Source organism: Oncorhynchus gorbuscha, linkage group LG21, assembly GCF_021184085.1.
Source record: "Oncorhynchus gorbuscha isolate QuinsamMale2020 ecotype Even-year linkage group LG21, OgorEven_v1.0, whole genome shotgun sequence".
NCBI lineage: Eukaryota > Metazoa > Chordata > Actinopteri > Salmoniformes > Salmonidae > Oncorhynchus > Oncorhynchus gorbuscha.
Window position 1 is genome coordinate 8039585 of NC_060193.1, and position 16211 is coordinate 8055795.

At 48.2% G+C, this 16211-nt stretch overlaps 1 protein-coding gene across 2 annotated transcripts; it reads right to left on the reverse strand.

Moving 5' to 3' along the window:
- Positions 1 to 1114: 1114 nt before the first annotated feature.
- Positions 1115 to 15805, reverse strand: naa40 (N-alpha-acetyltransferase 40, NatD catalytic subunit). Of its 2 annotated transcripts, XM_046319427.1 has the most exons (9): positions 15738 to 15805; positions 15460 to 15535; positions 13066 to 13161; positions 9049 to 9101; positions 8842 to 8937; positions 7855 to 8013; positions 4062 to 4145; positions 1681 to 1758; positions 1115 to 1540 (listed from the first exon to the last, which is right to left on the reverse strand). In XM_046319427.1, exons 2-9 carry the CDS (start codon positions 15463 to 15465, stop codon positions 1381 to 1383), a joined length of 732 nt encoding a protein of 243 aa, XP_046175383.1. In that variant the 5' UTR covers positions 15466 to 15535; positions 15738 to 15805; the 3' UTR covers positions 1115 to 1380. The 2 variants fall into 2 exon arrangements, with proteins under 2 accessions (XP_046175383.1, XP_046175382.1); XM_046319426.1 differs by having other exon boundaries at positions 15460 to 15788.
- Between the last annotated feature and the right edge of the window lie 406 nt (positions 15806 to 16211).

A 16211-nucleotide genomic window follows, 5' to 3' on the forward strand; every position in this document is an offset into this window, starting at 1 on the left:
CTTCAAGTACAGTCGCAAAAACCATCAAGCGCTATGATGAAACTGGCTCTCATGAGGACCGCCACATTAAAGGAAGACGCAGAGTTACCTCTGCTGCAGAGGATGAGTTCATTAGTTACCAGCCTGATTCACGCAGCCCAAATAAATGCTTCAGAGTTTAAAGTAACAGACGCATCTCAACATCAACTGTCCAGAGGAGAAGGCGGGAATCAGGTTACTACATGAATCCATATGTGTTACTTCATAGTAGTGATGTCTTCACTATTATTCTTCAACGTAGAACTTTAATTTAAAAAAAAAATGAATTAAGAAAAACCCTCAAATGATCAGGCGTCCTTAACTTTTGACTGGTAATGTGTATATATGAATCTCTCACGTCGCTCTACAAAAATGTAGGAACAACGGGTGTTCCTGCCATCAGACAGCATTTAAAAATACTGTAGAAGATCAACTGAAACGGATCAGAGGCTCTGGGGAAGAGAGAGAGAGAGGAGAGAGAGAGAGAGAGAGAAAGCGAGGGATAGGGATGAGAGAGAAAGCGAGGGATAGGGATGAGAGAGAAAGCGAGGGATAGGGATGAGAGAGAAAGCGAGGGATAGGGATGAGAGAGAAAGCGAGGGATAGGGATGAGAGAGAAAGCGAGGGATAGGGATGAGAGAGAAAGCGAGGGATAGGGATGAGAGAGAAAGCGAGGGATAGGGATGAGAGAGAAAGCGAGGGATAGGGATGAGAGAGAAAGCGAGGGATAGGGATGAGAGAGAAAGCGAGGGATAGGGATGAGAGAGAAAGCGAGGGATAGGGATGAGAGAGAAAGCGAGGGATAGGGATGAGAGAGAAAGCGAGGGATAGGGATGAGAGAGAAAGCGAGGGATAGGGATGAGAGAGAAAGCGAGGGATAGGGATGAGAGAGAAAGCGAGGGATAGGGATGAGAGAGAAAGCGAGGGATAGGGATGAGAGAGAAAGCGAGGGATAGGGATGAGAGAGAAAGCGAGGGATAGGGATGAGAGAGAAAGCGAGGGATAGGGATGAGAGAGAAAGCGAGGGATAGGGATGAGAGAGAAAGAGAGGGATACGGATGAGAGAGAAAGAGAGGGATACGGATGAGAGAGAAAGAGGGATACGGATGAGAGAGAAAGAGGGATACGGATGAGAGAGAAAGAGAGGGATACGGATGAGAGAGAAAGAGAGGGATACGGATGAGAGAGAAAGAGAGGGATACGGATGAGAGATAGGGTGGGATATAGAGGGGGCCAGGGATTTTGGGGCGTTTGGAGGTTGTGTACAGTAATGACTCATGAGCAGAGAAGCGGACGAGGGGCAGCTTCTAGAGCGTGGGACCAGGAAGTGGGCAGGAAGTGGTGAAATAGGAACAGGCTCCCTCAGTGGCAGCAGCCTCCACAGTGCCCTCCTCCACCGTGGCTGTGCCCCTGGGCCTCTGCTTGGGCCTCGGCATGTTTGGTCCGCCGCGACAGGATCTCATAGGTGCAGTCGTCGCCACAACAACCAGACATACTGGGGGAGGTGTCGTCGATATCGAACCTGGTGAGGGATAAAAGGGTGGTAGAAAGAAGAAGAAGGGAAGAGTGGGTTGAGTACAGCACCAACAGTGATCTCTAAAAGAACAAAATCATGTTTGTACACGCTGAGAAGCAGCTGTTGATGTTGCTATAGAAACCTACTGTAAAGCTTCTCTGAAGAACTGGTACGCCCCGTGGTTGTGTTTGAATACTGTTAACATCACCTTCTTCATCTGTGTGCTAGAGGCAGAGAGAGAGAGCGCGAGAGAGGCAGAGAGAGAGAGAGCGAGAGAGGCAGAGAGAGCGAGCGAGAGAGGCAGAGAGAGCGAGAGAGAGCGAGCGAGAGAGGCAGAGAGAGAGAGAGAGAGAGATAGAGAGCGAGCGAGAGAGGCAGAGAGAGAGAGAGAGAGAGCGAGAGAGGCAGAGAGAGAGAGAGAGAGCGAGAGAGAGCGAGCGAGCGAGGCAGAGAGAGAGAGAGAGAGAGCGCGAGAGAGGCAGAGAGAGAGAGAGAGAGAGAGAGAGCGAAAGAGGCAGAGAGAGAGCGAGAGAGGCAGAGAGAGAGAGCGAGAGAGGCAGAGAGAGAGAGAGAGAGAGAGCGAGAGAGGCAGAGAGAGAGAGAGAGAGCGAGAGAGGCAGAGAGAGAGAGAGAGAGAGGCAGAGAGAGAGAGAGCGAGGCAGAGAGAGCGAGGCAGAGAGAGAGGCAAAGAGAGAGAGCGAGAGAGGCAGAGAGAGAGAGAGAGAGAGCAAGAGAGGCAGAGAGAGAGAGCAAGAGAGGCAGAGAGAGAGCAAGAGAGGCAGAGAGAGAGCAAGAGAGGCAGAGAGAGAGAGCAAGAGAGGCAGAGAGAGAGAGCAAGAGAGGCAGAGAGAGAGAGCAAGAGAGGCAGAGAGAGAGAGCAAGAGAGGCAGAGAGAGAGAGCGAGAGAGGCAGAGAGAGAGAGCGAGAGAGGCAGAGAGAGAGAGCGAGAGCGAGAGAGGCAGAGAGCGAGAGAGGCAGAGAGAGCGAGAGAGGCAGAGAGAGCGAGAGAGGCAGAGAGAGCGAGAGAGGCAGAGAGAGCGAGAGAGGCAGAGAGTTGGTGATGGGTTACAGTATATGGATGAGGAACTACATTGAACAAAAATAAATGCAACATGGAAAAATGTCTGTTTTTACTGAGTTAACTTATTTCTTTAAAATTAACTTGGCCATAATCTATGGATTTCACATGACTGGGCATGGGTGTAGCAATGGGTGGGCCCTGGAGGGCATAGGCCCACCCACTTGGGAGCCAGGCCCACCCAATAAGAATGAGTTTTTCCACCACAGAAAGGCTTTATTACAGACATAAATACTATTCAGCACATCCCCTCCGACGATCCCACAGGAGAAGAAGCCGGATGTGTAGGTCCTGGGCTAACGTGTTTACACGTGGTCTGCAGTTGTGAGACCGGTTGGACCTACTGCCAAATTCTCTAAAAAACATTGGACGTGGCTTATGGTAGAGGAATGAACATTTAATCCTCTGGCAACAGCTCTGGTGGACATTCCTGCAGTCAGCATGCCAATTGCACGCTCCCTCAACTTGAGACATCTGTTGCATTGTGTTGTGTGACTAAACTGTACATTTTAAAGTGGCCTTTTATTGTCCCAGCAGAAGGTGCACCTGTGTAATGATGATGATGCCGTTTTAATCAGCTCCTTGATATGCCACACCTGTCAGGTGGGTGGATTATCTCCGCAAAGGAGGGACACTCACTAACAGGGATGGAAAAATCTGAGGGAAATCAGTTGTTTGTGCATCTGGAACATATCTGGGATCTTTTAATATTTCATCTCATGAAACCAACACTTTACATGTTTTATTTATATTTTTGTTCAGTTTAGTTTGAAACTTAAAGCAAATCTGTCCATAGTTTAGAACTCTTTCCTATTGGTCTGTTAACTTCTTTACCACCTGGTGATGTCACAAGGCAGGCCAAATGATAGTGTATATACACGGAGCAAAAATATAAACACAATGATAGTGTATATCCACGGAGCAAAAATATAAACACAATGATAGTGTATATACACGGAGCAAAAATATAAACACAATGATAGTGTATATACACGGAGCAAAAATATAAACACAATGATAGTGTATATACACGGAGCAAAAATATAAACACAATGATAGTGTAAATACACGGAGCAAAAATATAAACGCAACATGTGAAATCCATAGATTTATTTCACATTTATTTTAACTAGGCAAGTCAGTTAGGAACAAATTCTTATTTACAATGTTGGTTCGAGGAGCAGTGGGTTAACTGCCTTGTTCAGGGGCAGAACGACAGATTTTTACCTCGTCAGCACGGGAGATTCGATCGTGCAACCTTTCGGTTACAAGTCCAACGCTGTAATCACTAGGCCACCCCCCCCCCCCACAAAGAAATCCATACCCCCCCCCGTCCATTAGGGCCTAATGAATGTATTTCCATTGACTGATTTCCTTCCATGAACTCAGAAAAAAAAAAAATTGTAAATTGTTGCACGTTGCGATGAATAGTTTTGTTATGTACTGTACCTGTTGGCGATGAGCTGTAGTATCTGGATGAGGAACTTGCCCAGTCCTTTCCTCCTCACCCTACTCTCCAGCTGGACCTCATAACTACAAAAACACAACACACATCAACAACACCACTGGTCGAGGTTCAACCCCGGGTTAAGTCGTATCAAAGACTCAAAAAGGGGGGGATATTACCAACAAGTAATTACCAGTTGGAGGGGGATTCCCCCCCCCTCACGTGTGCTCACATTTACAAGATGTAATGAAGCAAAAGGTTCTTTCGACAGACTAGTGTCCTGCTCAGGGGGTTTACTTGAACAAGCTGCCTCACACACTGCAGAACAGGAGATCACCATAGGACAGGAGCCTCAGACAACGAAACATTAAAACATTTTTTTTTTTAAATAAACAAAAAAGTAAACTGTACTATACAATAACATTTCAATACTACTAGCTATAGCAAAGATGCTAATAACTAACCCAAGATGGGCCAGTTGTTTCCAATGAGAGCAAATGAATCCTAGTGGGCAGAGCCAAGCAAGGAAGTGGGCAGAGCCAAGCAAGGAAGTGGGCAGAGCCAAGCAAGGAAGTGGGCAGAGCCAAGCACGAGCTAGTGAGATCCTATTGGCACATTCTAGCATATATTTGCGTATTTCCGCTAGGGAAGACCTACTCTGAAGTGTGCATTAACTCAATTCACTCTTGCACTCAAAGAAAACTTTTGTTGACTTTATCCTTTGCCAAAGTTTTTTATTAAAATAAATAAATAAATATATTTTAATAAAAAAACTGTTTATCCACTGTTCATAACAGATTACAGTTTTTGGAAACCAAAAATTGCATTGAGAGCAAATGTTTTATGGATGGGAAAATGTGCAGAATGTTGGCCAAAATCCATCTCGCTCCATCTTCTCCCACTGCCAACCACTGGGCTTCCTCTCATCACCACAGGGCTTCCTCTCATCACCACAGGGCTTCCTCTCATCACCACAGGGCTTCCTCTCATCACCACTGGGCTTCCTCTCATCACCACTGGGCTTCCTCTCATCACCACTGGGCTTCCTCATCACCACAGGGCTTCCTCTCATCACCACTGGGCTTCCTCTCATCACCACTGGGCTTCCTCTCATCACCACTGGGCTTCCTCTCATCACCACTGGGCTTCCTCTCACCACCACTGGGCTTCCTCTCACCACCACTGGGCTTCCTCTCATCACCACTGGGCTTCCTCTCCACTGGGCACCACTGGGCTTCCTCTCATCACCACTGGGCTTCCTCTCATCACCACTGGGCTTCCTCTCATCACCACTGGGCTTCCTCTCATCACCACTGGGCTTCCTCTCATCACCACTGGGCTTCCTCTCATCACCACTGGGCTTCCTCTCATCACCACTGGGCTTCCTCTCATCACCACTGGGCTTCCTCTCATCACCACTGGGCTTCCTCTCATCACCACTGGGCTTCCTCTCATCACCACTGGGCTTCCTCTCATCACCACTGGGCTTCCTCTCATCACCACTGGGCTTCCTCTCATCACCACTGGGCTTCCTCTCATCACCACTGGGCTTCCTCTCATCACCACCACTGGGCTTCCTCTCATCACCACTGGGCTTCCTCTCATCACCACTGGGCTTCCTCTCATCACCACTGGGCTTCCTCTCATCACCACTGGGCTTCCTCTCACCACCACTGGGCTTCCTCTCACCACCACTGGGCTTCCTCTCACCACCACTGGGCTTCCTCTCATCACCACTGGGCTTCCTCTCATCACCACTGGGCTTCCTCTCATCACCACTGGGCTTCCTCTCATCACCACTGGGCTTCCTCTCATCACCACTGGGCTTCCTCTCATCACCACAGGGCTTCCTCTCATCACCACTGGGCTTCCTCTCATCACCACTGGGCTTCCTCTCATCACCACTGGGCTTCCTCTCATCACCACTGGGCTTCCTCTCATCACCACTGGGCTTCCTCTCATCACCACAGGGCTTCCTCTCATCACCACATTGCCTTGCCAAAGTATTCACCCTCTTGGCATTTTTCATTTTTTGTTGCTTTACAACCTGGAATTAAAAAATATTTTTTTATATTTTGAAAATGCAAAATATTTGTGAAAAAAAAAACTGAAATAATACAAAACTTGTGTACATAACTATTCAATCCCCCCAAAGTCAATATTTTGTAGAGCCACATTTTGCAGCAATTACAACTGCAAGTCTCTTGGGGTATGTCTCTATAAGCTTGGCATTGTTCAAAGCAAAACTGCTCCAGCTCATTCAAGTTGGATGGGTTCCGCTGGTGTACAGCAATCTTTAAGTCATACCACAGATTCTCAATTGGATTCAGGTCTAGGCCATTCCAAGACATTTAAATGTCTCCCCTTAAACCACTCGAGTGTTGCTTTAGCAGTATGCTTAGAGTCATTGTCCTGCTGGGAGGTGAACCTCCGTCCCAGTCTTAAATCCCTGGAAAACAAACAGGTTTCCCTCAAGAATTTCCCTGTATTTAGCACCATCCATCATTCCTTCAATTCTGACCCGTTTCCTAGTCCCTGCCGATGAAAAACATCCCCATAGCATGATGCTGCCACCACCATGCTTCACTGTGGGGATAGTAATTTCGGGGTGATGAGAGGTGTTGGGTTTGTGCCAGACATAGCGATTTCCTTAATGTCCAAAAAGCTCAATTGTAGTCTCCTCTGACCAGAGCACCTTCTTCCATATGTTTATGGAGTCTCCTACATGCCTTTTGGCCAACACCAAACATTTGCTTATTTTTTTTATTTAATTAAGCAATGGCTTTTTTTCTGGCCAATCTTCCACAAAGCCCAGCTCTGTGGAGTGCATGGCTTAAAGTGGTCCTATGGACAGATACTCCAATCTCCGTTGTGGAGCTTTGCAGCTCCATCAGAGTTATCTGTGGTCTCTTTGTTGACTCTCTGATTAATGCCCTCCATGCCTGGTCCGTGAGTTCTGGTGGGTGGCCCTCTCTTGTCAGGTCCGTGAGTTCTGGTGGGCAGTCCTCTCCTGCCTGGTCTGTGAGTTCTGGTGGGCGGCCCTCTCTTGCCTGGTCCGTGAGTTCTGGTGGGCGGTCCTCTCCTCTCTTGGCAGGTTTGTTGTGGTGCCATATCCTTTCCATGTTTTAATAATGGATTTAAACGGTGCTCCGTGGGATGTTCAAAGTTTCTGACATTTTATTTATTTTTTATAACCCAAACCTGATCTGTACTTCTCCACAACTTTGTCCCTGACCTGTTTGGAGAGCTCCTTGGTCTTCATGGTGCCGCTTGCTTGGTGGTACTGCAGACACTGGGGCCTTTCAGAACAGGTGTATACATACACTGAGCTCATGTGACACTTAGATTGCACACAGGTGGACTTTAATTAATTATGTGACTTCTGAAGGTAATTGTTTGCACCAGATCTTATTTTAGGAGCTCCATAGCAAAGGGGATGAATACATATACACACACCACGTTTCCGTTTTTAAAAACTTACATTTAAAAAAAATATATATTAATTTTTTTAGAAACAAGATATTTTTTTCATTTCATGTCACCAATTTGGACTATTGTGTAATGTCCATTACATGAAATCCAAATAAAAAATCTGATTTAAATTTACAGGTTGTAATGCAACAAAATAGGAAAAACACCAGTTACCTTTGCAAGGCTGTATTTGGTAGTGAGTGGAAACGTCGACGGGACGGTTCACATAAACACACCCAGCAAAATATCTGGGTCACTCTCTCTGTGGCTATAGTAACAGTCAGTGCCACTTCCTGTAAAAGGAGACCGTGACAACCCCCTTACCAGTATAGCACCTCCTCCCCGCACTCGACATCGAATCGGAAGTGAGAGAAGGCCACGGGGGAGGAGTCTGTGTCTCGAGCCAGCAGATACCACGCCCTCTCGTCTTTCATCTCATCCCTCTTTTCTCTCTCCTTCCATCCCCACTCGCTTTGCTCATACCTGCAGCATAGAGGTCAGATGTCAAGCACTGACCTACGTGATTGGATGGAATGTGAGTAGTTTGTTGTGATTGGGTAAAGACTGTTAGCAGGAGTTAAATCGGGCTGGGTACCGCCTGATCCGAGACGCCGGTACCTTGAGTTATTTGAATTTCCAGAACCAACAACATAAGTAATTTATAGCACAAAAAAATCAGACAAGCCCATAGCAGAATAATTGACCAATTCAGTTGTTCAGCCTGTCGCACTTCACGCGACAAAATAATATTCCTCTCCGGGAGCATTCAAATTACAGTACCACACACGGAGAGGAATATTCATTCCAGTCATTGTACACAACAGTCAATGCCATGGCAAGAAACTCCTTCGAAATCAATTTTGAAAAAGAGGATCACTGAGCTTCCTAGTGTTACTATACTATACTTATTTATCAAGTCCAAGACATTTTAGAAGCAGCGTTTTTAGCAGCGGGGGGGGCTAACTAAACTTTAGGCTAGCTTGTTGATAGAGTTGATCTAGCTAATGATTAGCACAGTGGGGTACATGCAGACGGTCAAGCCCATTTATTTCTAGCCACATCAGGTGATAACGCTCTGAACACTGATAATATGGACAGTGTGTTATTGGCCTCATGTCTGGAAAGGGGGGGGGGGTTGTATTTTAGTTGTCGTCATTTTATTTTGGAGTACAATGTCCTGTTCTATAGTCATCAGAGAACGGACCACCTCGTGGTCGTTCTCCTCCAAAAACATTGTAAAGCCTCTTCCGAAAACCTGTAGTAAGCACGCCCTTCACCATCACCCCAATGACAGCACTCCTCCCTCCTTACAGTGTTTGCATGTTGGTCCGGGTCAGCTCGTAGGCCCACTCCACAGACATGGGGTTGAGAGTGGACACCCTCTTACACTCGATCTGGAGATTCAATCTGGAAGATCAATAGAGCAGTTAGCTGAGCAATCTCTGTTTATCAGCCAGAGTCAGTGGACACTTATCAGCCAGATAACACCCATAGTAATAGAGGTGGACAATCTCTTACCCGTTTCTGTCATACTTTTTGAAGACTGGGAAAGCAGCCAAAGGGTCGTCCAGCTGTGGGAGGAGAGAGACAGAGACAGAGAGACACAGAGACACACAGAGACAGGAGAGAGAGAGAGAGACAGAGAGACACAGCGACAGAGCGAGACACACAGAGACACAGAGAGAGAGACAGAGACAGAGAGACACAGAGACAGAGCGAGACACACAGAGACACAGAGAGAGGAGAGAGACACACAGAGACACAGAGACAGACACCGACACAGAGACAGAGCGAGACACACAGAGACAGAGAGAGACACAGAGAGAGACAGAGAGAGACACAGAGAGAGACAGAGAGAGACAGAGAGAGACAGAGAGACACAGAGAGAGACAGAGAGACACAGAGAGAGACAGAGAGACACAGAGAGAGACAGAGAGACACACCGACACAGAGACAGACACCGACACAGAGACAGACACCGACACAGAGACAGACACCGACACAGAGACAGACACCGACACAGAGACAGACACCGACACAGAGACAGACACCGACACAGAGACAGACACCGACACAGAGACAGACACCGACACAGAGACAGACACCGACACAGAGACAGACACCGACACAGAGACAGACACCGACACAGAGACAGACACCGACACAGAGAGAGAAACAGAGAGAGAAACAGAGAGAGAAACGTATGAGCTACAGTCAGATGCAGTCACACAATCATGAAAAACTGGAGCTCTTTTTCAATTAATATCTTTCCTTGATTCCTCACACCTGTCCAAACCTCCCTTTCAAAATGGTTAAAAGAAGGTCGGGGGGGGGGGGGTAAACGGTCGAAAGGGAAGGGTAGGGAAGAAGGTCCGGGGAGGGGGAAGAAGGTCCGGGGAAGGGGGGAAGAAGGTCCGGGGGAGGGGCGTGACCAATAGTGTTGAGGAGGTAGAAAAATGCTCATCATCCAACAACAGGCCATGCTTTCCACCTGGCTTCCCCTACCCCGGTCAACAGCCCTGCACCCCACACAGAAACTTGTATAAGCCTCCCCCATTTCTCCTTCAGCCAAATAACTGATTTCTGAAAGAGCTGCAAAATCTGGACCCCTACAAATCAGCTGGGCTAGACAATCTGGACCCTCTCTTTCTAGAATTATCTGCCGAAATTGTTGCAACCCCTATTACTAGCCTGTTCAACCTCTCTTCCGTATCGTCTGAGATCCCCAAAGATTGGAAAGCTGCCGCAGTCATCCCCCTCTTCAAAGGGGGGGGACACTCTAGACCCAAACTGCTACAGACCTGTATCTATCCTGCCCTGCCCTTAAGGTCTTTGAAAGCCAAGTTAACAAACAGATTACCGACCATTTCGAATCCCACAGTACCATCTCCACTATGAAATCTGGTTTCCGAGCCGGTCATGGGTGCACCTCAGCCACGCTCAAGGTACTAAACGACATTATAACCGCCATCGATAAGGGACATTACTGTGCAGCCGTATTCATTGATCTGGCCAAGGCTTTCGACTCTGTCAACCACCACATTCTTATCGGCAGACTCAACAGCCTTGGTTTCTCAAATGATTGCCTCGCCTGGTTCACCAACTACTTCTCTGATAGAGTTCAGTGTGTCAAATCGGAGGGCCTGTTGTCTAGACCTCTGGCAGTCTCTATGGGGGTGCCACAGGGTTCAATTCTCAGGCCGACTCTTTTCTCTGTATACATCAATGATGTCGCTCTTGATGCTGGTGAGTCTCTGATCCACCTCTACGCAGACGACACCCGTATACTTCAGGCCCTTTTTTGGGCACCGTATTAACAAACCTCCAGACGAGCTTCAATGCCATACAACTCTCCTTCCGTGGCCCCCAACTGCTCTTAAACGCAAGTAAAACTAAATGCATGCTCTTCTAACGATCGCTGCCCGCACCTGCCCGCCCGTCCAGCATCACTACTCAGGACGGTTCTGAATATGTGGACAAGCACAAATACCTAGATGTCTGGTTAGAATGTAAACTCTCCTTCCAGACTCACATTAAATTAAATCTAGAATCGGCTTCCTATTTCGCAACGAAGCCTCCTTCACTCATGCCGTTTTACCTTTCGTAAAACTGACTATCCTACCGATCCTTGACTTCGGTGATGTCATTTACAAAATAGCCTCCAACACTCTACTCAACAAATTGGGTGCAGTCTATCACAGTGCCATCCATTTTGTCACCAAAACCACAGCAGGTATATCTCACTGGTCACCATAGCAGCACCCACCCCAGCAGGTATATCTCACTGGTCACCATAGCAGCACCCACCCGTAGCACGCGCTCCAGCAGGTATATCTCACTGGTCACCATAGCAGCACCCACCCGTAGCACGCGCTCCAGCAGGTATATCTCACTGGTCACCATAGCAGCACCCACCCGTAGCACGCGCTCCAGCAGGTATATCTCACTGGTCACCATAGCAACACCCACCCGTAGCACACGCTCCAGCAGGTATATCTCACTGGTCACCATAGCAACACCCACCCGTAGCACGCGCTCCAGCAGGTATATCTCACTGGTCACCATAGCAACACCCACCCGTAGCACGCGCTCCAGCAGGTATATCTCACTGGTCACCATAGCAGCACCCACCCGTAGCACGCGCTCCAGCAGGTATATCTCACTGGTCACCATAGCAACACCCACCCGTAGCACGCGCTCCAGCAGGTATATCTCACTGGTCACCATAGCAACACCCACCCGTAGCACGCGCTCCAGCAGGTATATCTCACTGGTCACCATAGCAACAACCACCCGTAGCACGCGCTCCAGCAGGTATATCTCACTGGTCACCATAGCAACACCCACCCGTAGCACGCGCTCCAGCAGGTATATCTCACTGGTCACCATAGCAACACCCACCGTAGCACGCGCTCCAGCAGGTATATTCCAAAGCCAATTCCTCCTTTACTTCTAGTTCTCTGCTGCCAATGACTGAAACAAACTGCAAAAATCACTGAAGCTGGAGACTCTTACCTCCCTCACTAACTTTAAACATCAGCTGTCAGAGCAGCTCACAGATCACTGCACCTGTACATAGCCCATCTGTAAATAGCCCATCCAACTCCCTCATCCCCATACTGTTATTTATTTATTTTTTGCTCCTTTTCACCCCAGGATCTATACGTGCACATCATCTTCTGCACATCTATCACTTCAGTATTTCATTGCTAAATTGTAATTATTTCACCACTATGGCCTATTTATTGCCTTATCTTACCTCATTTGTACATACTGTATATAGATGTTTTTCCTATTGTGTTATTGACTGTACTCTTGTTTATTCCATGTGTAACTCTGTCGTTGTTGTTTGTGTCGAACTGCTTTGCTTTTATCTTGACCAGGTCGCAGTTGTAAATGAGAACTGGCCTACCTGGTTAAATAAAGGTGGAAAAAAAAATACTAATCACTGAAAGTCAGTCAACTTATTGGTCCCCTACCCTCTGTCCCCTCACCTTATTGGTCCCCTACCCTCTGTCCCCTCACCTTATTGGTCCCCTACCCTCTGTCCCCTCACCTTATTGGTCCCCTACCCTCTGTCCCCTCACCTTATTGGTCCCCTACCCTCTGTCCCCTCACCTTATTGGTCCCCTACCCTCTGTCCCCTCACCTTATTGGTCCCCTACCCTCTGTCCCCTCACCTTATTGGTCCCCTACCCTCTGTCCCCTCACCTTATTGGTCCCCTACCCTCTGTCCCCTCACCTTATTGGTCCCCTACCCTCTGTCCCCTCACCTTATTGGTCCCCTACCCTCTGTCCCCTCACCTTATTGGTCCCCTACCCTGTCCCCTCACCTTATTGTCCCCTCACCTTATTGGTCCCCTACCCTCTGTCCCCTCACCTTATTGGTCCCCTACCCTCTGTCCCCTCACCTTATTGGTCCCCTACCCTCTGTCCCCTCACCTTATTGGTCCCCTACCCTCTGTCCCCTCACCTTATTGGTCCCCTACCCTCTGTCCCCTCACCTTATTGGTCCCCTACCCTCTGTCCCCTCACCTTATTGGCTGCGTCCACCTTGGCACACACTGCATCCATGGCTGCCCTCTCCGCCAGACGAGCCTGCTTCTTCTCCTTCGCTTTGTTTGACTTCCTCTGGAGAGGGGGGAGAGAGGGATGGAGGGGGAGAGATGGGAGAGAGAGGGATGGAAGAGAGAAGGATGGAGGGGGAGAGAGGGATGGAGGGGGGAGAGAGGGATGGAGGGGGAGAGAGGGATGGAGGGGGAGAGAGGGATGGAGGGGGAGAGATGGGAGAGAGAGGGATGGAGGGGGAGAGAGAAGGATGTATGGGGGAGAGAGAGAGAGATGGAGGGGGAGAGAGAGAGAGAGGGATGGAGGGGGAGAGAGAGAGAGAGGGATGGAGGGGGAGAGAGAGAGAGAGGGATGGAGGGGGAGAGAGAGAGAGAGGGATGGAGGGGGAGAGAGAGAGAGAGGGATGGAGGGGAGAGAGAGAGAGAGAGGATGGAGAGAGAGAGAGGGATGGAGAGAGAGAGAGGGATGGAGAGAGAGGGATGGAGAGAGAGAGAGGGATGGAGAGAGAGAGAGAGGGATGGAGGGGGAGAGAGAGAGAGAGGGATGGAGGGGGAGAGAGAGAGAGAGGGATGGAGGGGGAGAGAGAGAGAGAGGGATGGAGGGGGAGAGAGAGAGAGAGGGATGGAGGGGGAGAGAGAGAGAGAGGGATGGAGGGGGAGAGAGAGAGAGAGGGATGGAGGGGGAGAGAGAGAGAGGGATGGAGAGAGAGAGAGGGATGGAGGGGGAGAGAGGGATGGAGAGAGAGAGGGATGGAGGGGGAGAGAGGGATGGAGGGGGAGAGAGAGAGAGGGATGGAGGGGGAGAGAGAGAGAGGATGGAGGGGGAGAGAGAGAGGGATGGAGGGGGAGAGAGAGATGGATGGATGGATGGATGGATGGAGGGGGAGAGAGATGGATGGATGGAGGGGAGAGATGGATGGATGGATGGATGGATGGAGGGGGAGAGATGGATGGATGGATGGGGGGAGAGATGGATGGATGGATGGAGGGGGAGAGAGATGGATGGATGGAGGAGGAGAGAGAGATGGATGGATGGAGGGGGAGAGAGAGATGGATGGATGGAGGGGGAGAGAGAGATGGATGGATGGAGGAGGGAGAGAGAGATGGATGGATGGAGGAGAGAGAGATGGATGGAGGGGGAGAGAGAGATGGATGGATGGAGGGGGAGAGAGAGATGGATGGATGGAGGGGGAGAGAGAGATGGATGGATGGAGGGGGAGAGAGATGGATGGATGGAGGGGGAGAGAGATGGATGGAGGGGGAGAGAGGGGATGGAGGAGGGAGAGAGGGATTGAGGGAGGAGGAGAGAGGGATGGAGGGAGGAGGAGAGAGGGATGGAGGGGGGAGAGAGAGGGATGGAGAGATGGAGGGGGAGAGAGAGAGGGATGGGGGGTGCATATCAGTTGGTCAATCTTCAAGCAGAAGGCGGCATATGCGTTTGAACATGACGCGTGAAGTCAGGGACGAGTACACCTGTGTACAACAACACCAATAGTGTTTCAAAGACAACAACCGGAACGCCGAATGCATGGTTTTAAATGACAGGCGCACTCAGAGACTAAAGTGCAACGCCTTATTATACCTTACATGCCCCGAAAGAGGTAGACAATGAAGGACGGGTATGATAACAACAGGAACACACACATGTATGGCCAGCATGTGGCAATGAGCGGATCTCCAGCTACAACATTCACTCGTTCACAGGAAGCAAATCGGGAACACGTGCCTCGTTATTAACTCCGGAGGTGCGTTTCAGGAACTTAGTTTAATACCTTACTTGGCAAACTAGCCAGCTAGTTATGCTATTGCTTCCCACACCAGCTAAAATACATGCATTTGGGTTCTTTAAAAAACATTAAATAAATCGAGCTAGTCATTATCAAAATATATTCTTAACAGGTGAGACAACTTCAGGAGGTTAGTTAGCAGGGTTTAGGTTCAACTTAACTATGGTATTTATGATGAGAAACCTTTCTTTAAAAAAAAAAAGAAAAGAAAAATGGATTCCTGGCTAATTGAATAGCAAGCTAAGCTAAGCGGTGGCACCAGACATGAACAACACACGGGACAACGCTGCACCAATGTGTCCCCCTACAACAACAACAACAACAACAACAACAACATCTAAATCAAACCGGTGCAATCGATAGTGGTTAAAACTAGCCACTGCAATCACAAAGCGGGGTTATTTTTTGGGGGGGAGTTTAGCTACTGGACTGTGTACCTAGCTAGCTTTTGTAATAGCCACTTGGGGACTTTTGTCCTCCGCCCCTCTCATCATTTTATCCGACACAGTCTTTGTTTGATGCAAATAAAATAAAATAAAAGAGACAAACACAAAACACAGACGGTCAAAACTCACCCCCATATCGCTGTTTTTCTGTAAACGACCGCTGTGTCTTGCTGTTGCTAACTTAGTCGCTCAGTGAATGTGGTTTCTTGGTGGGGGGGGAGAGAGAAAGAAAAAGGGGTGTAAAGATTATGTAAAAATGCTACAGCGATTTAGCAAACTACCTAACGCCACTGGCTACAAAATAATATGCTCACGATTGATTACACTAAAGTTGACCAAAAAAAAAAACCAAAATAGTTTTTTTTTTCTCCGCCAGATTGGCGCCAAGAGAAAAGGGGGTGAATTACGTGTCTTGGCCCTAGTCCCTCTTCCTCTCCTTCCTCCCTCTTCCTCCTCCTCCTCCGACCAACAGTAACGCTTTGGGGAAATGACGACACCGCGTCTTTAGGCATTTAGGATGTACACATGATTGTCAATTATTATTGTCTCTAAAATCTATAACTTGATTATCTTTGATTTTTTCCATTTGATTCATTAGGATTTGCTGCCTTGCTATGCTGTTGTCTTTAGGTCTCTCTTTGTGTAGTGTTGTGATGTGTGTTTTGTCCTATGTTTATATTGTATATTTATCAGGCCCCGTACCCGCAGGAGGCCTTTTGCCTGTTGGTAGGCCATCATTGTAAATAAGAATTAGTTCTTAACTGATTTGCCTAGTTAAAAAAAAGATTTAGTAAATTTAAAAAAATGAAAATGATAGATAATACACGTTGTATTTTATTATATATATATTTTTAAACATTTCTTTTGTTGTAGAAATATTA

What these genes read in the sequence shown, in the direction of transcription:
- naa40 (XM_046319427.1), bottom strand. An exon ending in AAAAAGTATGACAGAAACGG is followed by an intron (nt 8,938 to 9,048) that starts GTAAGAGATTGT and finishes TTGATCTTCCAG; the next exon opens with ATTGAATCTCCAGATCGAGT. An exon ending in GGGGAGGAGGTGCTATACTG is followed by an intron (nt 4,146 to 7,854) that starts GTAAGGGGGTTG and finishes GTGTTTTTGTAG; the next exon opens with TTATGAGGTCCAGCTGGAGA.